General features: G+C 32.9%; 6 protein-coding genes across 10 annotated transcripts; 4 read left to right on the forward strand and 2 right to left on the reverse strand.

Moving 5' to 3' along the window:
• Window positions 1–1,929: 1,929 nt before the first annotated feature.
• Window positions 1,930–7,874, reverse strand: LOC111414701 (ribosomal protein S8). 2 transcript variants are annotated; one of them, XM_071196526.1, is made up of 4 exons: window positions 7,781–7,874; window positions 2,619–3,001; window positions 2,312–2,441; window positions 1,930–2,097 (listed from the first exon to the last, which is right to left on the reverse strand). In XM_071196526.1, the coding sequence occupies exons 1-4, from the start codon at window positions 7,857–7,859 to the stop codon at window positions 1,988–1,990; spliced, it is 702 nt and encodes a 233-aa protein (XP_071052627.1). In that variant the 5' UTR covers window positions 7,860–7,874; the 3' UTR covers window positions 1,930–1,987. The 2 variants fall into 2 exon arrangements, with proteins under 2 accessions (XP_071052627.1, XP_022901893.1); XM_023046125.2 differs by lacking the exon at window positions 7,781–7,874 and adding an exon at window positions 3,330–3,401.
• LOC111414695 (Factor interacting with poly(A) polymerase 1) lies at window positions 3,594–5,537 on the forward strand. 4 transcript variants are annotated; one of them, XM_023046108.2, is made up of 6 exons: window positions 3,594–3,752; window positions 3,907–4,352; window positions 4,424–4,542; window positions 4,597–4,664; window positions 4,828–4,993; window positions 5,048–5,537. In XM_023046108.2, the coding sequence occupies exons 1-6, from the start codon at window positions 3,609–3,611 to the stop codon at window positions 5,389–5,391; spliced, it is 1,287 nt and encodes a 428-aa protein (XP_022901876.1). In that variant the 5' UTR covers window positions 3,594–3,608; the 3' UTR covers window positions 5,392–5,537. The 4 variants fall into 4 exon arrangements, with proteins under 4 accessions (XP_022901876.1, XP_022901877.1, XP_022901873.1 ...); XM_023046109.2 differs by having other exon boundaries at window positions 5,054–5,537; XM_023046105.2 differs by having other exon boundaries at window positions 4,424–4,664.
• Window positions 7,875–8,629: 755 nt separating the features above from the next.
• LOC111414705 (karyopherin beta 3) lies at window positions 8,630–15,879 on the reverse strand. Its single transcript, XM_023046132.2, has 4 exons — window positions 15,716–15,879; window positions 15,073–15,384; window positions 9,865–11,955; window positions 8,630–9,807 (listed from the first exon to the last, which is right to left on the reverse strand). The coding sequence occupies exons 1-4, from the start codon at window positions 15,794–15,796 to the stop codon at window positions 8,980–8,982; spliced, it is 3,312 nt and encodes a 1,103-aa protein (XP_022901900.1). The 5' UTR covers window positions 15,797–15,879; the 3' UTR covers window positions 8,630–8,979.
• Window positions 15,880–16,115: 236 nt separating this feature from the next.
• LOC111414706 (nucleostemin 2) lies at window positions 16,116–18,205 on the forward strand. The gene is made up of 2 exons (XM_023046133.2): window positions 16,116–16,204; window positions 16,275–18,205. The coding sequence occupies exon 2, from the start codon at window positions 16,275–16,277 to the stop codon at window positions 18,165–18,167; it is 1,893 nt and encodes a 630-aa protein (XP_022901901.2). The 5' UTR covers window positions 16,116–16,204; the 3' UTR covers window positions 18,168–18,205.
• A 2,664-nt stretch (window positions 18,206–20,869) lies between these two features.
• On the forward strand, window positions 20,870–22,485 carry LOC111414707 (mitochondrial nicotinamide adenine dinucleotide transporter SLC25A51). Its single transcript, XM_023046134.2, has 3 exons — window positions 20,870–21,274; window positions 21,420–21,571; window positions 21,622–22,485. The coding sequence occupies exons 1-3, from the start codon at window positions 21,217–21,219 to the stop codon at window positions 22,360–22,362; spliced, it is 951 nt and encodes a 316-aa protein (XP_022901902.1). The 5' UTR covers window positions 20,870–21,216; the 3' UTR covers window positions 22,363–22,485.
• A 2,135-nt stretch (window positions 22,486–24,620) lies between these two features.
• Window positions 24,621–26,952, forward strand: LOC111414700 (S-formylglutathione hydrolase). The gene is made up of 5 exons (XM_023046123.2): window positions 24,621–25,146; window positions 25,211–25,428; window positions 25,502–25,741; window positions 25,950–26,172; window positions 26,635–26,952. Exons 2-5 carry the CDS (start codon window positions 25,211–25,213, stop codon window positions 26,815–26,817), a joined length of 864 nt encoding a protein of 287 aa, XP_022901891.2. The 5' UTR covers window positions 24,621–25,146; the 3' UTR covers window positions 26,818–26,952.
• Window positions 26,953–27,125: the final 173 nt, after the last annotated feature.

The following is a 27,125-nucleotide window of genomic DNA, read 5'->3' on the forward strand; positions in this document are numbered from 1 at the left end:
CCAAAACGCCCCATCCATCTTTCGGGATATTCTGTATTCAATCCCGTACAAAACAAACATAATGAGCTGGGCAACCTTGTTGAAACTGTAAATATTAAGTGGCACATCTTCTAGCAAAGTTATTAAATTATTTTGGAGAAAATACAAATAACATACGATAGTATGAATTTTTTATACAACACGTTTTTTGCAGAAAAACAGGCAATAATATATTTAAGGAAAAAAAAAAAAGGCAAGTATTATACCATTTTGAAAACTTGACTAAACAGGCCATCTTTTAAAATAACTTGCCAACTCAGTTCATTCGTCTTTGTGGTGTAGTTTTCTTGTTATTTTAGTACTTTTACATTAAATTTTTGTTAACTTATAATAATAATAATAAGCCTTTATTTAGATAATGTAGGTAGATCAACTGGCGAAGTTTAGCCCAAGGCTATTCTCTACTTAGCCAGTTACTCTCCCAAACAAAAGGAATAATAACATGTCAAGCCTTTTCTATCAAATAAAAGTCTACCACTCTAAAGAACTAAAACACAATACATAATAAATTACATAATAGCTTAATCATCTGAAGTAAAATTACTTTAATTCATACAAATCGCTAGTATTAGTACATCTATGATAATGACAAAAATAATTGTTTATTAGACCTGGAAAAACGTGTTATTTTATTTAAATACCTAAATTTTATATACATTTTCTATTTCAACTTCTTTTTATTTGTATTAATTTCGTTTTGAGCATTAATGCTTTTTTTTAACAATTATGGTATTATAAAATACAAACAGATCAATTTTTAGAGATACATAGTAGGCGAGTTAATGTTTAGACTCTACTTTTCCTGTATCTTGGTGCTTGCAAAACATTACTTAAATTTTTGGGCGTCCAAGAGTTCCATGTACTTTTCTTTTTTTTGCAGCATCCAATTACTATGGTACGTCCATCTAACTATGATTTGAGTTCCATATGTACTACAATAACCTATTTTAATTTACTTTCTATTGTTGTTTGTAGTTCCTCAGATTGAAGCAGTGATAGAATGTCGTCAATTAACTTCATTAGATATTTAGTCTAACTAGTACCTTTGGTAAGTAGGATTGAATCTTTTGTAATTTTTCAATAAGTTTAACTGGATTCATAACATATGGATTCGTTTTTGTGACATTGTAACGATTTGTAATAAATTTAGTTGCTCTTTGGATACCTCATTAAGAACCAACGAAAATAAGTTAACCAAGAGTTGAAATTCGTTTAACTTTTTGTATTGACTACCATGAGTAAGATTAATTAAATATTCTGTCATTCTTAAAAGTTGGGTTTCAATTAGGTACATTTTATTTCAAATCCTGTTTTATTAAAAGCTTGCATTGACATGTTGAAAACGGAAGTCATTAATGTTAGCAATGATTTTGATTTGTGTTCAATGTGCTTATTTGTTAACATAACTTGATACATTTTCTAGTGTTTCTGTTTCAATACTCAGAATAGAAAGTGAATTACTAGCTGAATTTAAAGAAGTTAAACCTAATGAGAAATTAAAATTATTGTAAAAGTAAAGTCTAAAATTTTTTATAAATAGAATCTCACTTTTTGGCATAAGCTAGAATAGATTTCAAAAATACTTTGCAATCACTCCCTGCCCATAAAATACCTGACCCTCTGATATAAGTAGAAATTATATTCTTCATGTAATCAAAATTTACGTTTACTTGTTCAGGAGTAAGAAATATCCAGGTAACAAGATAAATGTTATCAACCACTTTAACTAAATGTGGTAAAAGTGGGCCTTAATATTTTAAAATTAATCTAATCCACATTAAAAAGTATATATTACATTGTAGAAGCTATTTAAGAATAGCTTTGTGATGCATTTTCATAATAAACAAACTGTGGCACAACCATGATGTTAAAGATTTAAAAATACACAAGTTTCAGGTTACTCAACACCTTTATTTTTTATATATTATTATACCAAATTATTATAACATTACTTTGCTTTCTTAGATTTGGTTTTACGCATGTAAAATTCCAATTCTTTTCCTTCCAACACATATCCATCAGCTCTTCCACATTGTCCAGGGCGGGAAGCCAAACAAGCTATAACAAAACAATCATTTTTAATCAAAAAATAAACATTTAACCTAAAAAGGGATCTTTATCTTTTTGTTATTTAATCAGAGTAACTATGACTAAGCTCTCATCGTTCGATGGGTTTCTTCAAAACGAATCCGCCACAATTAAGAACTCGCTTAATTTTATCATCATAAAAAATGTATTTATTAATAATATTCTTTTATCATAAGATATTTACCCAAAAGTCTGCCAGCTTGGAATTGTTCTTCTAATGCTGGTTCAACTTTAGCAGTACGTTGCCTTACTTCATATTTCTTTTGCACTTTCTTGCTACGTTTCTTATTAAAAAGCGCTTCCTCCGTTTCAGTCTAAAAAAATCAATAAAAAACAATAAAATATCCCCAAATTAAAAACGCAAAAACAAAGTTATAAATTAAATCAGAATTAGCATAACCCAATTTATTAATCACAAAAAAATCAGCTGACACGCAAAGAATACTCATCATTAAATGTAAAAAATAAGCTAATACGGATAAATAACTTACCAATTTTGCACCCTTTTTGCGTCCAAGTGGTAAAACATAATGGGATTCATACCACTGCCTAAATGGAGTGGCATCAATAACAACAATCGCATTTTTTACCAAAGTTTTGGTACGGACCAATTCATTATTACTGGCATTGTAAACAACGTCAATAATACGCGTTTTGCGAGCGGTTCCTTCGGAACCCCAGGCGAAGTTACCCATATCAAGCCTTAAAGCTCTATGTTTGAGGTTACCCCCACGGGTACGGACGAAATGTACCCTACGAGGTCCCAATTTCGTGTTGGCGGCGGGTCTACCCAATTCAAACTTCCTCTTCTTGCGGAGGGGCTTCCTCTTGCCACCAGTGGCACGTCGCTTGTGCCAATGATCTCGACTAATACCTAAAAGCAAAAAAGATTATAATTTCTGACAAAAATATAAAAAAAATTATATGGAAAATATGAAATCTTATCAGAGCGCTGTGGTATAGTTTGTCTTCAGCACTAATAGTCGGAAACCAATTATTTTTTATCATCACATGTTTAAGTATCACAACAAATTTTTAACTTTAAGGTTAGGTTTAATTATTTTTGACACAATTCGTAATTTATAGGAAATAGATTGTGTAATGGATTCTAGAATGATAGATAAATGTTTTTTGAGAGAATTTATAAAGGAAATTTGTTAAATAACTTAGATGATTAACGATAAATAAAATTCACCACTCACCCATTTTGGAGAACTGAGTGAAAAGAGAGAAAGAAGAACTATCGCACTGCAGCCAGTTGTTTACTTCCGTCACATTCAAAACCACCAACTTAAATTACAACGAAAAAAATCCCTAAGTTTTCTCACAATTTTATTAATTTCCAGTTTATAGAGTACATTACAAACACAAATTTAAATAAAACAACCTCTATTTTTATTATTATCTTAGAAATATCAATAAATAATAAATTAAATTATAAATTAATTTTTGACATTCAAACTAGATTAGATGCGATAAAAATGGCGGATGATGTAGAAAACGACGACCAGTGGTTATACGGCGATAGTTCCGATCATATACCTCAAGAAAATGATAAACCAAGCGAAAACAATGAGGAAGTAGCCGATAAACCCATCGAAGAAGAAAAACCGCCGGAAATAAAGGTAAATTAATAACTTTCCGAAACATAACCTATAAAACCCCTGCCATAAGCACAACTGTCATAAATTTTTAAAAATAAAAATACATTCAAATTAATTTTACATATTATTTCCGAGTCTATCCTAAATAAAAATCAACCAAATTGTAATGTTTCAGGAAAGTGAAACTGAAGAAGCTCCTCCAGAAGAGAATCCCGAAGAGCAACAAGAAAATGATGAGGAAAATGGGGCCCCTGAAGATGGAGAGATTGAGAAACAACCAGGAGATAGTGATAAAGAAGATTTTGATGAAGACAGTGACGACGACGTCAACGTGGTTATTGGGGACATCAAAACAAGCCCCACTTACACTTCGTTAAATATAAAACGAGGGGGATTATTAACAACCACCACAAGTGATAAAACTAAACAAGCACCGGCAGGGAAATTTAGTATCGATGAATTTGATCAACCAGGATCAATAAATGGAGTCCCTGCTACAGACTTTAATCTTGATTCTCTTGAAGATAAACCATGGAGAAAACCGGGAGCTGACATAACAGATTATTTTAATTATGGTTTTAACGAGGATACATGGAAAGCTTATTGTGAACGACAGAAAAGGTTTCTGTGTATTCTAATTTAATAATAATAATGATGGACTGATTTTTGTTCAAACTGGATCAATTGTGTAGGTTACGTATGAACGAATCAGGTGTGGGATTGGCTCCGTTGAACGCGATAGGGATGCCCAGGGGACCAGTGCCAATCATGAACGACAACAGCAAATATTCAGGAAATTATTCAACACCACGTAAGGCTGGACCACCTCCTGGTCGACGTATGACTGGTTCTATTGATGTTATAGGAGGATTGTCCACCCGGATGGGTTCTGCCGCAGGAAAAATGGACGCCCCCAAGGAAAACGTCATTCAGGTATTGCCAACACCTCCACAGAGAAGCAAGCAAAAACCAACTCAAGAAACTCAAAAAAAAACTTTCTTCTCTTTTCACTTCTTTTTTCTAGGAAAGGAATTAAAACGCAGGGAACATAACTTTTAATTAATTTTTTTATTTATAACATTTTCTATTTTAAAAGGTGATGACAGCGGATCGAAGAGAATACAGTAGGAAACCACCAGGTTTCCCAGATATGTCAATGCCACCGCCGAACTTCGATGATTTCCAACCAGAATACGGATTTAATCCAGAACCAGAACCTTTTTATGGTGGATATGAACCTACTCAAGACTCACAATGGGGCGGTAAGGAATTCCTCGGATCACAAATCTTTTTAGGATAAATATATTCACACACAGGATCAGATACAAATGCGGGATGGCAACCTCAAGAAATTAAGTCATTAACAGGTGGTCCACCACCAATTGTACCCCCAGTAGGACCCCCAACAGGAATTCCACCGCCAATGGTAACAGCTCTCGGCCCAACATCTGGTCCTATCAAAGAAGGATCGCCACAGCGAGAGATACGAGATCAAGAAAGCAGAGGACGATCCGAAAAACCAAGAGAGAGGGAGCGAGAAAGATCACATCGTCGGGAAAGATCTAGAAGTCGGTCAAGAAGACATAAGTCCAGGTCCAGGAGTCCTAGCCATAGAAGTCATAGGAAGAAGAAGTCTAGGAGGCATGAAGATAGTGACTGACAAGAGGAGGAGTTTGAATATGATAGGAGGACTGAATATTGATAATTTTTTATTTTGTTTCCCACTTTCAATGTAAGGAATAAATGTAGTTTTCAAGCATTTATGAAATAATTAAGGATGTATAATATATAGGACTATACAAATTAGTTTTTGTTTTATTGTAATTTAAAATTATTTTTGTATCCTGTTATAATTCTTTCCAAAGTTATTTCTTGTAGGTAAACTTTTTTGACATGAACTAACTGGTCGTCAGTCTAACTATCAGATAACGTTTATCTAGAAGTTAACTGCAAAACTACTTTTATCATTTCGATTTAACTAGAGGATAGGCTATCTAGTGGTTAATGTAAAAATCTAGGGGAATGTTCTAATGACTTGGTGACCACGGGTAAAAGAGGTATTACAGGTTTCTACCTCCTTTATCCGTCGGTACTTCGTAGGTAATTCCCATAAACCTGTCAGTTCTATTAGTGGCAATTAACGTTCACGAAAAAATGAGTATCCAGGGTTTGCCCTCTGTGTGTGATTCGGATTCTGCACATACTTCTGCAGCAGTGACATCGTTAGCGTTAAGTGAGGACAATGGATCACTGCCTCAGTCCAAGAAACTGCTAGCTATAGGTAGTTCCTTGGAATGGGTTCGATTAGAAGTATGTATGGAATCAGATTTACTGTCAGAGGGAGGACCTATCTCTTCTGTTGGTACACCAATGGATACTCATGTAGAAGAGCAGAATATGTGGAACACATGGACTTCACAAAATATGCGGAAACGCAAAGCTATCATTTTGCAAACAATTAGAAAAAGTAAAGGTACAATCAAAATACTTACTAACCTATTATGTATTTATAAAAATTGATCTGTTTATATTTTATAAGGTGTAGTGTCCAAAATGACACCTACAATGAGTTATTAAAGAAAAGATTAGAGTTAACAACATTAATGTTAGAGAATGGAAAGGAAAGACATAAAGCAGAGATGGAAGTGATAAAATTAAAAAAGGAAGTGGAAATGGAAAAATTAAGAAAACAAAAAAGAGTTAATCTATTTTTTAAATACTTCTTTGAAAATATTTAAGTAATAATAATGTACATATTTATTTTAAATAGCGTTTTTTTTTGTTATTATTTATTTTTTTATAGTAATAAAGTTTATTTTTATAAGTTGCGAAAATAATTGATCACTCCTAATCTTCTGTTATTGACCTCCATGTCTTCAGCATTTTATTGGACATCATGCTGGATGTCTGCAAACTCCAAAATCAAAAATTATTCACGAGACAAAAAAAAACTCAGAAAATACAAGTATATACTTGATCAAATTAAAATGTCATTTTGAGATAAAAGTGGAGTTAGGCCAAAATCGAAAATTATTCACGAGATACAAAAAAAAAACTCAGAAAGTACAAGTATATACGTGATCAAATTAAAAAGTCATTTTGAGATCAAAGTGGAGTTAGGCCGTTTGCATCTTAAGCCGACGATATCGTCTTCAGGTGGTAAAACATCATTTATATTGATGCACATGTTGTGCAAAATGACTATTGAAAAGTAACCCTTTCTGTTCCTATAATATTCTGCATTCTCTCATATTCTAGAGAAACTAAAAAGCGTGTCTATAACAACACCTGATGATTGAATTCGAACATGTGTACATTCAATAGCACCAATTATTTGCGAAAAGCCTACAATTTCGTTAAATTCCACCTGATTCATCGAACTTCATTAGCATTATTAGACACCTTATTTAAATAGTTGGGCCTAAAATTCGCAAAAACTACCAAAACTAATTTTATTATGACGGAAGCAGATGATTCACTGATTTCACAAAAGTCAGCTACAGCTAATAAAATGTTGCCTGTAGCAAAAATCTTAGTGAGCAACAATCTATTTGAACGGGATTGTAGAATTTCTAAAAACAATCCTTTGATAACCGAAATCTTTTAATAAATTCATCATCACACTGATGGTGGACATGGTCCAAGATAAATATGGTGGTAAAACCCTATTTTTACGCTATCCGTTAGTTAAAGTTAACAACCACTTTAACTAGAGGTGGTAAAAGTGGGTCTAAAGGTGAGTTTAGACATGCATGGATTTAGTGGCGCCAATTCTACTTGCACGCCAATAAAGGTTTACATTACATGTGCCACTAGCGTGGCACATGTAAAAAATAAGTGACACGCCAGTTTCATTTTTAAAGTGTATTGCACAGAGTGTAATATGTTGAATGAGCTTTTCCGAAAGGAAAATACATATATTCTAGGTTTAAGGTGGATAATTATACGTTATCGTTGAATGTGTTAACGTAATTGGGATTTAATTTGAATGCAATGAAACATAACCTAAATTTGACATTAAAAAATTTTGTATTTTTGTGGACACTCACCTATGTTGCCATGGTTACATGTTTTAGACTCATCACTGGCGCCAGTAATTTCAGAAGGGTGTAGAGTTTTCCGATCCATGCATGCATGGTTTCAACTTGCATGCCAGTTGATGTTTACACATGCAATTTAATTTTACTGGCGCGCCAGTTTTTATTGGCACCACTAAATCCATGCATGTGTAAACTCACTATAAGTATAATATACTGATAAATTTCCCTAATAACTATTCGACCGATAAACTTATCGGGAGGATAAAGATATTTGCTGTTGTACAAACTGTTTTTGTCGGTGGGATTGCTATCGGCGAAATAAGAGTCGGTTGGTAGTAGCTTTTCCCCATATCTAGCGATTTGTGCAGTAGGTTGGTAACGCTAACGTCTTTCTTTGAAGTTTGAGTTATGATTTTGATAATTTATTGTTTAAAAAAAAATTTCACGACAGACAACGGATACAACGTTCGTATAGAGTTAACGAATAATGTTATAGGATAACCTATGCAATAACCATATGAAGTATTTGTATAAAAACCATAAATATCTGGCGGATAACTGTTTTATCTGTCGATAATCTCACCGACAAAAGTATCCGTACATTGTAATACAGTACAAACTAACTTATCGGCCAGATAACGCTGTCGAGAAGTTTATCGGTATATTGTACAACCGACCCTTAAACTCACTTTTACTAACTTTCTGATAAAGTACCTAGGGGATAGTTGCTATGGTAGCCATCTTCACATATGAGACTGCCATGAAAGGAAGATTATAAGAGTAACCATGAAGTTAATTTTGCTGATGGTTATTGGTTTTTAGGAATAATTAAAATTTGGAAATATTAAACAAATAAAATTCAGATTTAACAAGTGTCGTTTATATGAAAATTAGCCGTTCTTTTTATTTTAATAACGTTACAAGGTTTACAATAAAGAAGGAATAAAACACTAAATTAACCAGACGATAGTGTTAACGAAAAAAATATGACGTGTCTTGAGGAGAGGGGTCAAAATTCTATTGTTTAAACAAAAGTTAGAAGTATCACATACAGTCCCAATGTTCAGCAAATCGGTTTGACGATATCGGGACGCCATTCATCAGAGTCCTTAAAAATATATATAATTCTTTCCCTTAGTAAGAACGTTAATTCGTCTTCCCGATACACGGCAAAGCAAAAAAATAAAGCTCGTTTTCTTTCGCTCTTTCTATGCATTATTTAGGGCCACGTGCAGCGCTTGCTGCAATTCCGGCCTTAGGGCTGACACGATGTTTTGAAATAGCGTCCCGTTTCTTTGAACTTGCTGGATAATATTTAACGGTCTTCTACATTCTACGCTTTTTGGATCTAACGCATCCCGATAGAACGCCTCAGCAAATATACTAATTATACGAGGTATGTTCGCGTTTCCAGGACCCAAAATGACCAAATTATTCTGTTCTATCAAATCGCAAAGGTAACCATATACGTGTGGAGCTTCGTCGGCGTCTTCCACAACCGGTAACCAATTGAACCACATTGGCAAAACTTCATCAACATTAATTCCCGAAGAATTATACTTTAATATTTTCGTAACTGCAGATATGGCGTTTTCGGTGGATGTTATATTTTTGGGGTCTCGCGATTCCGGGTTGTTGATAACTTCGACGAGATGTGGCAAAATTTTTGAAAGCTCCCCAGCGAATTGTTCACCTCCAAATTGTGCCACGACACCCCAACCGTAAGCGGCGGCTTGCCGAACTTCGGGAACTTTATCTTTTACATATACAGATAATGGTCCTAAGAAGAAACCTTGATATTTTGCACATGCTGGCCCTGTGAATTCGATGACATCATCGAAAATACATATACCCCATTGATGATCTGCCCATGGTCTATTTGGTAATAACAAAGTAACAAAATGTTGACAAATCTGATCAAAGAAAGGCAGGAAGGTTTCGCGGTATGTTGTAAACAGGGCGTGGACTACTTCAGCTATTTTACTTAAAACGTAGATGTCGTCGGTTTCTTCATCGTCTAATCGTTCTTGGACAACCTATAACAAAATACGAAATTAAATTGATTAAAAAAAATCTAAATGTTTTAAGTTTACCTCATCATAGTCTTCATCCAAATGTTTCTTAGTTCTGTCTTGTGCTCTCTCAAAATGTTCTTGCATTAATTTATTCAAAATCTTTAATAACTCGCCCATTGACGCCTGATCTAAACATTGTGCCCCTAACGATTCTATACACCCAGATATTGATGATAAAAGTTCGTATAAAACTTCAGTTTCTGGTTCAGTATCTAACGCTTTTAATAATTCGGGGCAAATGTACGACCACATTCCTTGTACGAATGATGGCCCTTTAATGGTTGCGCATTGCAATAAATATGGTAAAGATTCTGCGGCGGCAGTACGTACGCCATCATGGAAGTAAAATTTCAACATTGGTACCATTAATTTAACAACTTCCTCGCTATATTCCGCAAAACCTTCTTTAAGTTCTCTAGCGTAACAAACAAGCATCATACAAGCGCCGGCCTTATCTTCGAGTCCAGCAGTTCGAATTCCAAAGTTTTGTTGCTCACCAAGTGATACAAATTGCCAGTCGACATCACCTTCTATTCCTTGCATATCTTCGTTATCCAAAAGTGCAACTTCAGGTTTTAAAGATGCCGTTTTCATTACAGGTCCCATTACTAGTGGTAGATACTGTTCAAATCGTTTACCCATAACTTTGCAAATTCTTGACCAAGCTGATATTAAATAACTCGTTTGTGGGTCATCATCAGGAAGTTCTGATCCTTCAGCATGGGTTTTAAGTAACATATCCATTACTTCACTTGCATCAGACATAAATTTATCTGATCCAACTGCTAATCCAATTAATGACACACACTCAATCGTTTTTCCTCTTAAAAGTTTCAATTCGTCTTTATTTGCATTTTGAATAATGTATTTTAAACAGGGCATTAGTCGATCGTAATAAACAATAAATTCTTTTTCTGCTGTATCAGCAACGCTTGCGATTGTAGTTACAACTTGTTCCAAAACAAGTTTTGTGCCTTTCTCAACCAGTTCTTTAAATTTAGCGTTGAGAATTTGCTCCAATTTCCCCATTATGCCATCAAGATAACCTGTTAAAATGTGTTTTGGACAATCCTCTGAGAAATTAACCAAAGCTGCACCTGCATGCGCTTGAACTCTTGGATTCGCGTTATCGTCGAGCAACATTAAAAGTCCCGGAATTATACGATCATGGAATTTCTTTTGAATAACACTTGCAAAGTCTGTGGACATTTGCCCAATTGCGTTACAAGCGGCGAATCGAACCCTTGGATGAGGATCTTGAAGGTATCTTAAAATTCCCTCCATTATCCCTGGTACTCCGTCCATAATCTGATTTAACATCCCCTCCATTTGTTTGTTACATCCCTCTCCAATTGTGCTTAATGCCATTAAAGCAGCATGTCGTTGTTTCCAATCTGCGCTCGTTAACATCGCGGGAATGTTTCGCGTCACCAAAGGTAAAATTGTTTTCCCGCCAAGTCCACAAGCTAATCGATCCAAAGCAGCTTCCGCCACTACATTATTACAATCATTATCTTCTTCTAAAATTTCGTCTTGTTCGCTCCAACCATCCTCTTCCTCAATATCCGCCATAAATTGTAAAACTAATGGAACTAGCTGTTCAACATAATTTCCCGCATTTTTCCTAACCATCGCCGGAGCCATTTCCGCCAAGGTAACCATACCTTCAAGAGCTAATTGCCTCCAACTATCCAAAGCCTGCGTATCTCTAAACACATTCATACACATATCAAAAATACCAACGATCTGAGGTCGTAAAAATTTAGGCGTGTTCTCGGCCAGTTCAATTAGAAGTTTTAAAAGGGCGTCATCTTCGCGTTGGCGAATACTTTCCACCATCATTTCCAGAATACCAGGTAGAAGATCGCCAAAATGTTTCAAAATTTGCGTTTGTTTTTCGTTGATCATAATAAACGCACCGATTGCGCGGACGGCTTGAAAACGGACCTCGTACGGTTCCGATGGATTCAAACTTTGTTGTAACATCTGTTTGATGAGATCCAAATAGTTTCCTTGTTGATTACCAAACACGCCCGGCACAGAAGCAAACATTTGCAAGGCCGCTTCTTTTAAAACTGGATTCGATGCATTTGCGCATTGAAATAAAAACTATAATATTAAAAATTATGTCAAATATGGATAAATTAAAAGAATTAAAGGCATATTTCAAGAATAACAGGGTCGCTTAAAAATCGACGATTAAATAATTAATCGATAGGAAATGACCTAAAAAAGACGTTAATAATAAAAAAAATGCGGAAAAGTGTAGAACATACCGAAAAATCACTGAAAAGTTTCGATTAACACAAGCAAATTGTTTAATTTATAGCCACACACAAAATAAATCTGTTAAACAATTATTTTCACTAAACTTGTTGAGATTACAACATATATTTTCGGATGAAATACCCTTGTTTCTCTTAGGCTTTCGATGCATAACGATTGACTTGTCGTCAAAGAGACTGTGTATCATTAATACAAAGTGTGTCAAAACCGCTGACAGACTTCTAGAGATACACTTCTAGATAATACAAGAAAAATTAAGATGAAAACTAATATAAATCGGGTCGCCAATGCCTTCTTAACAAGATATGGCGAATCAAAATTTCTTTAAAATTAAACATTATCTGCAATAAAAAGGCCTTTTCTAAAAATATTGTCTATGCCATTGCTAATTTTGTCAAACGGGCAGTATTTTCGTGTAAAGTGATCAATTATCTATCAATTGATCTCTTACAAAACTTTGTTCAAAGCAAGTTTAAAAAAAAAAAACACGTTTGTAGAAAATTTGTTAATTCAATCAAAAACTGTTGCTTTAAAAAAAGTTTTGTAAGAGACCAACTGATAGATAATTGATAACTTTACACGAAAATGCTGCCTGTTTGACAAATTTAGCATTGGCGTTGAAAATATTTTTAAAGAAGGGCTCACACGAATCAATTTTGGAAAAATTCTACAGAGAAATTTACTATAACGCATTAAAAAGTAAAAATGTTAAGAAAAACAAGCTTTCTAGACTAAGATAAAGTTAATCAAAAGAAACAACGTGCTGTAAGACAGCATGGTAGGGGAACAACGTTCACAGACAAAAGCATTAAAATGACGGACCAAACATTAATTTAATCATGATATTCAAAATTCTAACAATAACCAACTTGTTGAACTTGTTATTAAAAGAATTTTGAATACTAAAGAGTATGTTCATAACTTTACACCTAGATTTACCAATCTCAGCAATACACAGCTTTCACCTGTTGACATAAATATCTTGAACTTGGGCCATAAATGTTCAATCCATAATCAATTAAAACATATAGAATTAGCCATAGCATTTGAATCTCAACTTTGTAGGCACACTAATTTTCAAAATATAGCTAATGATAACTTAAATTTCATAAAAGCTTTAAACAAAAACAATAAAAGTTCATATAACAAAAGGGATATTATTAATGATGTTGAAAAACTTAAACAAAAAATTAATAACAACTTAATTGTTACTTAAGGTTTATAAAAAACGCAGGTATTGTTATACTTGACAGAGATACATATGTCATAGACAAATGGTTGTAGCATACAGTTTTATTCCATTTATTTCAGTCTAACTTCTACTTTCCTAGGCAAATAGCATATGGCTAAAATATTTTCAGGCAAATAGCTCTTTAAAAAAGGTGTACTTGTTTCAAAAATAAGATGATGTGCAATAGTAGATGCCATTCCAGCAACAATTGTCAAAACAAGTAAATTTTTGTATTTAATATTTAAGTCTTCAAGAAATAAATCGTTTATTTCTATTATTAAACTTAATAAAAATATATGAAACTGTTATGCATTTTTTGAAAATGATACGCAAATAATTTGACTCGTGTGATACTCATTACATACAAATAAATCCAAACTCATATCCTTTGATATCAAAAATCTATATACCAATATACCTATGACTGAAACTATGAACATTATTAAAAATGATTAGAAAATATAAATAATTTCAATGACATAGAACCCCAATATCACTATTGCTTTTAATAATAATAATAAAATCAGTCAATTACTTATAAATAATAAACATAAATTTAAACAGAACGAAAGGAGTGGTATTTAATTTATAAGATAAAATATAGTGACTGTGACACTTTCACATAGGTCAAACAGGTCGTAATATTAACCTGAGATGTAAAGAGCATATCACTAAGAAGATTTCTGCTTTTTGTAAACATCTTGGTGAAAAGGGCCATAAACCCAGTGAGCTTGACATCAATATTATCAAAAACCTTAAAAAATTAAAGCTGTTGGACTTTTATGAAGAATATTACATTGCTCTATACAAGGGAACTTTCCCAGATGTAATTCTAAATGATATTACCAAATTCAATCAGAATAGATTCTTCATGAAGCTAATGTAATTCGTCTTTAATATTTAAATATACCTGTTTTGACTCTATCACATGTTATTTTGTTGTTACTTAAGTGTTTTCTATACATGTCATTCCTTTAAACCTCCTTCTAAAAGTGTCAAGGGATTTGCTTGGTATTGTTGATTTGTATATCTTATGAATTGATTTACTCATTGTTAGTTTCCTAACTGATTTGTAAAGATTGAGGGTGTTTTAAAACTTAAACATTTGGAAAGAAATTTATTTGTCATTACTTTGTACATTTTTTTAAGTTGATTTGCTATGTTTATAGTTTTTAATTTAAAAAATATATTACGAGTTATAAAAAATAAACTGACTACAGGCTGAAGAAATTTACTGGCACATTAGGCCTTTTGCACCCTTTTCAGGGTAATTTTAGTTTTATTTTGTCCTAGAATGAAACGGTGGTACATTTCTAAAAGGTTCTACCTATCTTAATTTAAAAAGATCGGCTTCTTGTACATTTGGTTCTATTTTTTATTGGGTTTTGAATTTGAAATATGCCTTAAGTGGTCGATCACTGGCATGTTTACCCTATATTCTGTTTTGAATTTGTTTAATGTCCCATTTCTCATCATCCTATATGTCTCATACAATATACATTCCTTCAGCATAAATAAAATGTAGGTAGTTAATCATTATGCATCAAAAGTCTAAGAAACAAGGTATTTAATCTGAAAATATATGTTGTAATCTCAACAAGTTTAGTGAAAATAACTTTACTTTTAAGTTTATCAGATTTATTTTGTCGATTTTTAGGCGACTCTGTTATTATTGAATTATTCTGAATTAAAAGATTATATTTATTAACCTGTAAGAATTCCGGCCACCTGTTATTTCCATCATCATCGATTAAGTTCCTAGCAACCTCAGAAGCAACATCACAAACTTTATGTCGAGTTGTATAAGATTGTTCAAGCGGTATTGCAAGTAAAATTTGCTCCTTGAGTTGACTTTGACTCTCGACAGGCAACTTGGGGAAGAATTCGTAAAAGTCATTGGCAAATAATCTTCGTAACAGTACTGCGGACATTTGACGAGCTTCATCACTAAGACCAATGTTGTGCAAAGACTGAAGTAAATAGCTGACCTTGTTTTCTATAGAAATCCCATTGTACGCCTCCTAAAAAATCATTAAGGGGTACGTTAGCGAAAAGAATCACATTTTGGCGGGAAATTTGTACGAAATAAACTAAAAATTAGATATCTTCCTATTTAAAATAATTGAAATGTTTATTTAAAAAGCGGAAATAAATGGCTTAAAGGATTAGTATTCACCACGTTTTTCGCGGATGATTCACTCAATGTGCCGAAATGACATGACTGTTTCGTTCGTCGACCGAACACGTTGCCTCATTGCACGATATTTCCAAACAAATTGTCGCCACCACGAGAAACTATGCGACATAAATAATTGCAGAAACGATAGGAAATGATTAAATCTATGTACTCACCTCTGCCTGACTCCTAACATTATTATCTGTTGACAAAAGAGTCGATAAAAGCTGGGTAAACTGGTCCTGGTCAGCGGCCATGGTCCCAACAAATGAAAAAGAACAAGTCCAATACAGCCAACGACAGGCCGAAAGTTACTATTACGACACAATTCGCCGACTTATACACAAATTTTTAACGTTAAAACAGAACGAACGAATAAAACAAAAAAGGAATTTTTAATTAACTCCACAAATTAAACGTCAAACTGAAAAACGCTTTTTGTTGTTTTCTAGACCATGACAACAAGAAGTTTTTTGGCTTTTTCAAAGCAAATTATAGGGTTGCAATAATTTTATGTTGGCATCTCCAAGCTTATTCCCAAAATAATACCAACCTTAATTTACATGTCAAAAATATCACTAGATAAAGTCATAAACACGTGGTGCTTATAGGTTATGTTATTAAAAAATATAATTAATTAATTTTAATAATTAATAATCAATAAAGTAAGTAAATAAAATATCTTTAAAACAAATTCTATTAATACAAATGATATAATTAATTTATTTTTTTAAGATGGGTAAAGTAAGATCAACTTCTGGGCCCCCCAGAAAACAGGGGTTCAATCGATCAGGTCACTCAATGAACCCTGAAAGATCATCGGAAGGATTGAAAGGGGTGGCCAAAATTCGTACAAAATCGACAATAAAACGTCTTCAAATGTATCGTAATTTCAAAGCAAAAAGAGATAAAACCGGAAAGATTTTAACCCCAGCCCCATTTCAAGGATGGTTACCATCCGGTACGAGAGCGCGAGTAGAACCAAATCAAAAATGGTTTGGGAACTCTCGAGTTATATCTCAAAACGCCCTCCAAAAATTTCAATCGGAATTAGGAGCTGCTATAAAAAATCCTTATCAAGTTATCATGAAACCAACGACTTTACCTGTAACACTTTTAAGTGAAAAAGCAAAACATGCCAGAGTCCATTTATTGGATACTCAGAGTTTTGAAAGCGTTTTTGGGCCTAAAAAAAGTAGGAAAAGGCCAAATTTAGCTGTTAAAGGTCTAGAAGAATTAACAGAGTTAGTTGAGAAAAATACTGAAGAGTATATTGATGAGAAAGATTCGAATATTATCAGGGATGATGGAGGTGTTAAAGCTTTGAGTAGAGATTGGGTGATGGGGGCTGGGCAATCAAAAAGGATTTGGAATGAGCTTCATAAAGTGATTGACAGCTCAGATGTACTTCTTCAAGTATTAGATGCAAGAGATCCAAACGGAACTCGCTCAGCTTATTTAGAAAAGTTTTTAAAAACGGAAAAACCCCACAAACATTTAATTTTTATTTTAAACAAAGTTGATTTAGTACCCACTTGGGTAACTCAACGTTGGATTGCCATTTTAAGCTCAGAATATCCAACAGTCGCTTTCCATGCCAGTATAACACATCCATTCGGAAAAGGATCATTAATCAATCTTTTAAGACAATTCGGAAAATTGCATGTCGATAAAAAACAAATTTCCGTCGGGTTTATCGGTTACCCCAATGTGGGAAAATCATCGGTTATTAACACTTTAAGGAGTAAGAAAGTCTGTAAGGTAGCCCCAATTGCGGGAGAAACAAAAGTTTGGCAATACATTACTCTAATGAGACGTATTTATTTAATCGATTGTCCTGGAGTTGTTTATCCATCATCAGAAACGGATACAGAAAAAGTTTTAAGAGGCGTTGTAAGAGTCGAACTTGTAAATAATCCCGAGGATTACATCCAAGCGGTTTTAGAACGCGTTAAATACGAATACTTAGTTAAAACTTACAAAATTTCCGGGTGGACGAATCACGTTGAATTCTTAGAAAAATTAGCATACCGAAGCGGAAAATTATTAAAAAAAGGCGAACCTGATATTGCAATTGTAGCTCGAATGGTTCTTAACGATTGGCAAAGAGGAAAATTACCGTTTTATGTCGCACCACCTGGTTTCGAAGTACCTTTACCTAAATCAGATGAACAAAAAGCTGAGGAAAATTTATCTGTCGTACAAGATTTTAGGAAAATTAAAGTGAATTTGGAATATGAAGGTGACGATATTAAAGATTTAGAACCAATTCCTAATGTAACTAAAAGTGAAAATGGCGATAATGATGAAAATAATAAAGATAAAGAAAACGAACATAATGAAATTAACGATTTAAATGAAACTGTAGCGAATGATACAGAAGAAATTGATAATCATTCTGATTCTTCATCAGATATAAGCAATTTTTATTCCGATTTTGAAGATTTTGTCGCTGAAACAACCAGCGGGGACTTTACTGTTGAAAAAACTGATAATAAAAAGAATTTGACAAGTCGACAAAGGAGAGCTATTGAAAGGCGACTCAAAAGGAAGAAGATTGGAAGTAATTTCTACGAAGTCACGAATGTTAAGAATAGAAACAGAAAAAAGAAAAAGATTGTTAAATAAAATAATTTTATTTGTCCAATAAATAATTAATGTCGCAATTATTTTATTCTGATTGGCTTATTCGATACTTTAGCAAAATTGAAGACTTCTATAATTTTATATTTTTCAATCTGGGCTTTAGTTTTTCCAAAAAAAAAAAAAAAAAATGAAAATTTGAAAAAACTTTGGCGACGTCATGTCGTTTCACACGCGGTTGGTTGAAATAAAAAGCAATAAAAAGTGCATGAGCGAGATGCCACGAGAATCTTATGCGCTAGAAGAAGATATCCGAACGTTGCACGTTTGTGTCTTCTTGATCTTACGCGAAAACTTCGTAAACGTCACCAAAGTTTTTATAGAGAGTATTTTCTACTTTAATATTGATTATTGCAAAAATTAAACAATTTTAGGATCTGAAAATGTTACCAATCCTTCTATTTTTACATAGTTTATCGACTTTTTGAAAGACGGTTTTTCTATTCGATTGAGAATAACGGCCCGATTGGTTATATATTTTTGGATTAACCAAAGTCCGTTGAGTAAACATACTGTATAAGGTTATCCAACTCCCTATGATGTTTTCATTTATACAGGGCTTCCCAAAACTCCCGGGACAGAGCTATAAGTTTTGAACCAGTAAAAAACAAAAATTGAATATTTGGGGATCACTAAAGCGTCATAAAAACTACATTTTTAGATAGTTTAGAACTTCCATGCAATGTGGAGTTTTTTTAGAGGATGTCCCTCTCTACCACATTTCAATAAAATCGTTCAACAAATTCTAGGTGTTGCAATTTTTATGGAAGTCAGTATATATATAAAAATTCGTCTTTTAAACACTGTAGTTGTTATCGAACCTTCTCATCCTAAGAAAGACTTACCACAATGTAAGCGATACCAATATTTTGGTCATACAAAAGCTTACTGCAACAGTGATCCCCGTTGCACCTCACTACCGATTGTCCCCGTCAAATACGAAGTGACCACGTCAAATGTGTTAACTGCGGAGAAAACCATCCTGCAAACTACAGAGGCTGCCTTGTTTATAAAGAACTGCAAAAGAAACAGTTTCCAACTTGGTTCTTAAACATATTCCTGAGCATGGGCTACGAATAGTACTGCTTATGTTCAACGCAAGACTAGGATTATTCCCGATACAATGGAAGGTGTCCCAGGTAACTATGGTGCTGAAACCAAATAAAATCACGAGCGGCGTAACTTCCTACCGCCCAATAAGTTTATTTCCTTTGCTTTCAAAAGTGTTCGAAAAGCTCTTACTTTTTATGTTAATTCCTAACTATCAATTTGGATTTCGAAAACTGCATGGTACTATAGAACAATTACATAGAGTAGTGAGATCAGCTAGAGATGCCCTAGAGGCCAAAAAATATTGTACAGCAGCTTTTTTAGATGTATCATAGGCTATCGACGCTACGGCATGACTCTGTAGCCAAACTTAAAACCTATCTCATATCTTATTTTTCGTTAAACAAAATGACGCATATTCGCTGCTGCTACCGATACATGCTGGAGTTCTTCAAGGTAGTATTTAGGGGCCTACTCTATATTTCAGCAAGCAGGAATAGCCCGCTGTAACATTGTTAGCCCCCCATCATCAAGCTTCCTGGGAAGTGAGTCTGCATGAGAAGCCGAGAACTGCCGTCAGATCGCTTAAGTGAGCTCAGTGGCAGTGCCGAATCTCTAGCGAGAATTCTTGCACTCCTGAATGTGCCTTTCATTCAGAGCCGGATCACACCTTTTGTGGGCCCGAGGCGCTCCACATTTTTTCATTACCTCACAGAACCTCCTCCAAAACTCTCCTTTTGCCTTACGAATTCGTTAGAGCTTGTTTATATTGCTCCCATTCACCTAATGTCTTGGTCCGGTTAAAAAGCCTCCGGACCTCATGTCTTTCGGAGCTCTGTCCAACTGTTACGTTAAATAATGCTCCATCACCTATTCAAAATCAAGTCAAATACCTGGGAATTTACTTGGATCATCACCAAACCTGGAAAAAACATATATGGACCAAACGGCTTCAATTAGGACTGTTATACAGGAAAATGCACTGGGTTATGAATAAAAACTCACAACTCAACCTAGACTTGTTGCTTATATATACTGCCATACTGAAACCTGTTTGGGAATACGAACTTGGGAACGCAGCGATTTCAGTCTAAAGTTCTTCGAGAAATATGTAAGGCACCTTAATTTGTACCTAATTACATCTTACATCAAGACCTCAATATGCTTACTTTAAAAGAAAAATGCTGCAAATTCATCCAAATCGACTTGCAGAAAAATCTGTTGTGTCGGGCAACTATTAAAAGATTGAAGCCTACCAGAAATATCCATGTCAGAATAAAGAACGTACCTATCTTTCATTTATTATACTATACAAATATGTTATTGTTTGTCACAACCATGCATTAATATGGTTTTCTTTTGGACCTACTATTGAGCGGGTTCCTACTGTGTTATTTGTTTTTTATTGTTAAACATACTGTTTATTGTTGTTGTAAGCGATAGATTGCAGTAATAAAAGGACAATGAAAAAAATAAATAAACAAATAAAATTAAAAAAAAAACATTCCGTCACTACTAAAAACTAATTGCGTTTTAACTGTGATTTTAGCCAGGACCAAAGTACTAAAAATTCAACGTGTTACATAAAACCACAAGGTTTAATTTTTAACTATTTTTAAAAAAATTTCAACCTCATGTTCCCGAATGCATACGTTAAAATCACGCGCTGCAATGTTGCAACATTATTTGCAATTGTTATTAACTCAAACCGCTAATCAATCTTAATTTAATCAATTCTCGTTGATAATTTTAATAAACGAAAACAACCAGACCTCCCAGAACATATTACCCTAATCGAATTTGTAATTAAACGTGATAAATTTTTGTTATCTTTCGATGTGTTAAAACTGGCAACGAGGTTTCATCTGTCACGTACGAAAAGTTCCGTGTACACAATGGCCCCAAGTGAGACGATATAAAATTGTTTGTATTAAATTGTAAAGATCAGCCATAATTATGTAGGGGTTTTAACAAGGAATGTGAGATGCTCGTCTCGAAAATTTCAAATGATCACGCTGCCGATACAACATCATGCGTTCAAGGTATAATTAAAAGTTACATAACCTAAAAAGTTTTAGTAAACGTCAAATTTTGACGTATATATGTCAAGTCAATGATTTGTTACTCGATTTGAGTTGTTACTGTAGTAAAAAGGAATGGATCTTAAAGCAGGAAATTCTTTTGTAGAAACAACCACGATGGCCACAACAACAACCAGAACCATCGTGGACTGGAGATCACAATGTGTACCTGAATGGAGAGAGTTTTTATGTGGTTGCGGTTCTGCTATTATTAATATTACAATTACTTATCCTATCAATAAATTAATATTTCGACAGGTAAAAATATGCTTTAACTTAAAATTTTTATTTAATATTATTTATTTTAGATGTTACATGGAGTTAAAGCTCACAGTGCATTCCGAGATTTACGCCATGAAGGGATTTATTTCCTTTATCGAGGAATGCTACCACCAATGCTTCAAAAATCCTTATCTTTCTCAATAATGTTTGGTGTTTATGATGAAGTAAAACGCCCATTATCATATTTAAACGTAAACAGTTATATTGCTCGAACAATCGCCGGTCTTGTCGCAGGGTCTTTAGAAGCCGTTTTCACTCCATTTGAACGAATACAAACTCTTTTACAAGACTCCACGTACCACCTTCATTTTCGCAACACTTTCGATGCGGTCAAAGTAATCGGAATCAACTATGGCCTGAAAGAATATTACAGAGGTGCACACGCAATCGTTTTACGAAACGGACCAGCGAATGCGTGTTTTTTTATTCTAAGAGAAGAATTATCGTGTTATATTCCAGCGTATAGTTCCGAAATTGTACGGACGTTATTTCAATTTATTTGTGGGGCATCGATTGGTGCTGGAGTTTCATGTTTATTCTATCCGCTAAATGTGGGGAAAGTTAGTTTACAAAGTAAAGTAGGGGGAACGTTTGATTCGATTTTTACAACTTTACCGAAGATATATCGCGAACGAGGTTCGAAATTGAGATATGTATATAGAGGAGTACACGTAAATTGTACGAGATCGTTTATTAGTTGGGGTGTGATCAATGTTGCGTATGAGAATATTAAAAAATTTGTGTACGAAGAACGACGGAAATTTTAGAGACGTGTTGTGTATGATATACATGATTATATATTTTTTAATTTATTTTTTTAGAACAAGATATTGTGATCAACTTAGGAAATCGATGAGTCTTTTATTTTCCATAAATAATTTTTAAGGATACCTCAATGATGTTATTTATTGTGTTTATTTTATTTTTGTTTTAATTTTTTTGATCTCTAAAACTATAAATATTTTTACAATTTAATAACCAATGGATAATTAATTAAATTAAATTGAATTAGTGAAATTGTTATAGAAATCTTAGATGCTTTTTTAAATTAAATATTGTTGCCAAATATTTTTATTATTTAGCAGAGTTGCAAATAGAAACGAATCTTTTCGACAAATAAATGTGAATGTTACCGATTGATATTTTCTTATACTTTTAATTCTCTTCCTTAATTACAACTAAAAATATCATAATAAATGCATTTGGCACCTATTCTTTGTCCTCCTTTCCAAATAATTAAAGATACAAATAAGAATTAAAAGCAATTTTGATTTACCGACCACAAAAAGCTTTTGATATACAGTATGGTCCGTTATTATTATTGCTGCCTAAAGTCCCTAGATTATTCGTTGAGTAAACATACTGTGTATGTCATGAACGTATCCCCCCGCAAAGGCCTTGCTGTGACGTCATTGGAAGAATTGACGTTTCTATGTTTTTATTTATACAATGTATTTCACTTAAGAAGCAATATACAAAAAAAAAATAAAATTAAAAAAATATTAAAATATAAAGCGAAATATTAACGGTTATAATTTTATTATTGTTAGGTTATCCAACTTGACTCGGTTACCATGGTGATTAAGATCCAAATATTGCAGGTGCTTGTCAAAATAGAAATTGAATTTAAGTTTTTTTTTAAGAAAAAAGTCTTATTTAATTGGTTTAAAAGGCTGTATTTAACTCAAAATTGGTTTATCTAGTAGGGTATTATAAACAAGGTAAGTGAATTAAATCAAAAAGAGATATTTTTAATTTATTTCTCTTAATTAGAATCGATTTAAATTAACTACAATTAACGAATTTGTTATAAATGCGAGATAATCGTAAAGCATTCGAATTGTTTTAAAATTAAAAAAATTAAGTTGAATAGATAAAAAAATCGGAATAAAATTCTATTATTTTAAGGTTATCCAACTTGACTCGGTTACCATGGTGATTAATATAAATATTGCAGTTGATTGTCAAAATTGACCTTGAATATAAGTTTTTTTAATGAAAAACACATAATTAATTGGATTTAAAGGTTGTATTTAATTCAAAATAGGTAAATGAATGAAATTATAAGCAAGGTAAGTGGATTAAATCCAAAAAAAAAATGTTTAGATCAATTAAAATGTACAAGAATTTAGGGTTAAATAACAATTAAAAGTAGAACTAACACTAGAACTAGAAAGTTTTAGGTTTAGCCGGGCGTCTTAGACAAGAACTTAGAAAAATCTGAAGACGCACGGCTAAACCCGAATATTTCTAGTTCTAGGTCTAGTGTTAGTTCTAGTTTTACATTAGCACTATCACTAGAATGTATCACTAGATGTTTGTAAACTGTACATACCTTATATACCTTATAAATAAGTTTTCTATAACAAAAGGGTAGTCATTTTTATTCATGGGTAGTCAACTTGACAAACTAATAATTTGAAACGTTAAAATTTCAAAAAACGTCAATTTAATTTAATTTTTTTAGGACATTCTAAAATTCTAAACAAATTCCTTTTTTCGTATGATGTAAGCATAAATTAATTAATTTTAGTAAAAAAACATGACGTTTCATAAAATTGACATTTCATTTTGACAAATTGTTGTGAAGTTGGTTACGGTTGGTGACATTGAATTTGTGTCACATTGACGTTTAAATTTTATTCAAAAATTTATTTAAAAAAAATAAATTTATGGAATCAATTTCAATAGTAGTGGTAGTCTTGGAAGGTTATTTTTTAAAGGAAAAGCTGTGTCTCCGTCTATAGCTTTATCTATATTAGTCCCGGGGAATTTTTTAGAACTTAGGTATTTGATTTTGACAAAATCCCACCATCACTGTCTTTGCCGAATACACCGACGTTTACAGCTATAAAGTTATAATTCGCGTCAGTCATAGCCAAAAGTACAATAGAACATGTTTTCTTACAATTAAAATAAAGAGGAGTTAGTATTGGACTAATTGTAAGATTAATTGGGTTAAATCATAATAATTTAACGTAAGGAATTCACTGTTGCTTTGTGCCATTACAAACGGACCACCTGTATATAAAAGGGTACGGAAATTCAAAAATACTAAGATATTTTTAAAGATCAACTGAGTCGAAGTGAAAAACCTCGTTTTAAATTCAATTATAAATAAAATGTTCAAGAACTTGGGTTGTTTTCAAATTTGAACCCATAAATTTAATCTGCACAGTTTTTGAAGGAAGTTATTTTTAAAACTCTCCGGGTGTTTTAATAAATTAACATTCACGTGTACAACAAGTGTTTAATGATTTGTAAAACGTCGGAAAAGAAATATACTAAAAATACGTACGGCGCGGTCTTTGTCCTGTTCATCCTGTTGGGGCTATAAAAGCAGAATCTTGGAGGAAGAAGTTTATTTTGTTATACCACATCAAAGAGATTGGATGATTTAAAAAGTATTACTTATTTTTTATAACATATTAGAATTTGTTTTAAGGTCAAGGATAAGTATTAACTTATTAATCTTATCGGGAATTATTTAACAAAAAAACATAACCTAAAAATCTAAAGTCATCTTTACCCGGTGAGTTATTTATTAAAATGTAAGTTATTAGACCATATTTTTTTGATATTTTAATCTAAACATGCGTTATATTTCTTAATTAGATGGCAAATTCTACGGAAATCACCGAAATCTCCAACAACAAAATGTTCGGGGGCCACCAAAAAATATTCTCCCATAACTCCAAAACCGTGGGTTGTGTTATGAAATTCGCCGTTTATTTACCACCACAAGCTGATGAGAAAAAAGTTCCAGTCATTTATTGGTTATCAGGTTTAACATGTAATGAGCAAAATTTTATTCAAAAATCTGGAGCTCAAAAGTAATTATTGTTAACTAAAAAAGAATCTTTTTGATAACTTAGGACATTTTAAATCAATTATGTTTTATTATAGATATGCAGCTGAACATGGAGTAATTCTTGTAGCTCCAGATACTTCACCAAGAGGTTTAAACATTCCCGGTGACTCCGAAAGCTGGGATTTTGGAGTTGGTGCTGGGTTTTATGTTGATGCCACCCAAAAACCATGGAGTGAAAATTATAAGATGTTTAGTTATGTAACTAAAGAATTAGTAGAGATTGTTAAAACAAATTTTCCTATTTTGGAAGGGCAACAATCAATTATGGGGCATAGGTAAAAAATAACAATTCCTGATTTACTTTATTTACTATAATTTATGAAGGCATGAGTTTATTTTTGACATTGAATATTTATTTCAATAGTTTCCAATTTTAATGTTTTTTTACTGGTGCCAAAATGACAAAAACAGGTGCACCATATGTAAATCTAAAGAAAAAATATTGTTTGTGTTTTTCTAAGAAATACAAAACCTTATTTTTAGTATGGGAGGTCACGGGGCGTTAATTTGCGCATTGAAAAACCCAGGTTTATATAGAAGTGTATCCGCTTTTGCTCCCATTTCGAACCCTATCAATTGCCCATGGGGCGAAAAAGCTTTTTCTGGATATCTCGGCCCAAAAGAAACCGGACATTGGGAAGAATGGGATGCCACTGAGTTGGTAAAGAAATACAATGGACCATCTTTAATAATTCTAATTGATCAAGTAAATCATAAAAATATTCGTCCACAGCTACCTTATGATATTGTATATACCTTATAAAAGGGTAGTCATTTTTCACACAATGAATTCAACTTGACAGACTAAAATAATAATTATTTGAAACGTCAAACTTTCAAAAAACGTCAATTTAATTTAATTTTTTTGGGACTTCAAATCTTTAGATTTGACATTAAAAAAACGTAAACAAATTCCGTTTTTTCTATGATTTAAGCATAAATTAATTAATTTTCTTAAAAAAAACGACGTTTCATAAAATTGACATTTAATTTTGACAAATTGTTGTGAAGTTGGTTACAGTTGGTAACATTGAATTTGTGTCACATTGACGTTTAAACTTTTTTCAAAAATTTATTTAATTTATGGAATCAATTTCGATAGTAGTCGTGGACAAAGTATAGTATTCTATTTTAAAAACGCTTATTTTAATTATTATCAAATTTTTAGGGCAGTGCGGATGAATTTTATGCAAAAAAACAACTTCTCCCCGAAAATCTTCTCTCTGCTTGTCAATCTTCAAACGTTCCAGCAATTTTAAAGCTTCGCGATGGTTACGATCACAGTTATTATTACATCGCTAGTTATATTGGTGATCATATTGAATATCACATGCAAAATTTATCACTCTGAGATACGAAGAATGGAGATGGGCCAGCTTCCCGTTTTTACAGCTTGGTTTTTCTCCCACTTTTTTATGATGCAGATTTTTGTTTATGTTGATTTAATAATAAAGAAAAGACACATAATAAAAGTTTTATGAAATAATTTGTTTGTATAGTTATGCATAGTAGAAATCACGAAGCTGGCAGTGAGTCATCGCTTAAAAATGACTTAGATTTACTACGTATAGCATTTGTAAGAGCGGAAAACGATGATTCACTGCCACCTCTTGTGGTTTCTACTTTACATAGTTTTGTAATGAAATATAAATAACCTCA

This window comes from Onthophagus taurus, chromosome 6 (genome assembly GCF_036711975.1).
Source record: "Onthophagus taurus isolate NC chromosome 6, IU_Otau_3.0, whole genome shotgun sequence".
Classification (NCBI taxonomy): Eukaryota; Metazoa; Arthropoda; class Insecta; order Coleoptera; family Scarabaeidae; genus Onthophagus; species Onthophagus taurus.

Bases quoted from the DNA above. Each gene is read 5' to 3' on its own strand.
- LOC111414695 (XM_023046105.2), top strand. From the start codon at position 3,609: ATGGCGGATGATGTAGAAAACGACGACCAGTGGTTATACGGCGATAGT. The intron at 3,753-3,906 runs GTAAATTAATAA...GTAATGTTTCAG, and splicing joins AAAAACCGCCGGAAATAAAG to GAAAGTGAAACTGAAGAAGC. The intron at 4,353-4,423 runs GTTTCTGTGTAT...TCAATTGTGTAG, and splicing joins TATTGTGAACGACAGAAAAG to GTTACGTATGAACGAATCAG.
- LOC111414701 (XM_071196526.1), bottom strand. From the start codon at position 7,859: ATGGATCGGAAAACTCTACACCCTTCTGAAATTACTGGCGCCAGTGAT. The intron at 3,002-7,780 runs GTGAGTGTCCAC...TTTTGCTTTTAG, and splicing joins ATGTAACCATGGCAACATAG to GTATTAGTCGAGATCATTGG. The intron at 2,098-2,311 runs GTAAATATCTTA...GTTTTGTTATAG, and splicing joins CCAAGCTGGCAGACTTTTGG to CTTGTTTGGCTTCCCGCCCT.
- LOC111414705 (XM_023046132.2), bottom strand. From the start codon at position 15,796: ATGGCCGCTGACCAGGACCAGTTTACCCAGCTTTTATCGACTCTTTTG. The intron at 15,385-15,715 runs GTGAGTACATAG...ATGATTTTTTAG, and splicing joins ATGTTAGGAGTCAGGCAGAG to GAGGCGTACAATGGGATTTC. The intron at 11,956-15,072 runs GTTAATAAATAT...TTAATATTATAG, and splicing joins GGTGGCCGGAATTCTTACAG to TTTTTATTTCAATGCGCAAA.
- LOC111414706 (XM_023046133.2), top strand. From the start codon at position 16,275: ATGGGTAAAGTAAGATCAACTTCTGGGCCCCCCAGAAAACAGGGGTTC.
- LOC111414707 (XM_023046134.2), top strand. From the start codon at position 21,217: ATGCTCGTCTCGAAAATTTCAAATGATCACGCTGCCGATACAACATCA. The intron at 21,275-21,419 runs GTATAATTAAAA...ATTCTTTTGTAG, and splicing joins TACAACATCATGCGTTCAAG to AAACAACCACGATGGCCACA. The intron at 21,572-21,621 runs GTAAAAATATGC...TATTTATTTTAG, and splicing joins ATAAATTAATATTTCGACAG to ATGTTACATGGAGTTAAAGC.
- LOC111414700 (XM_023046123.2), top strand. From the start codon at position 25,211: ATGGCAAATTCTACGGAAATCACCGAAATCTCCAACAACAAAATGTTC. The intron at 25,742-25,949 runs GTAAAAAATAAC...CCTTATTTTTAG, and splicing joins CAATCAATTATGGGGCATAG to TATGGGAGGTCACGGGGCGT. The intron at 26,173-26,634 runs GTAAATCATAAA...TCAAATTTTTAG, and splicing joins TAATAATTCTAATTGATCAA to GGCAGTGCGGATGAATTTTA.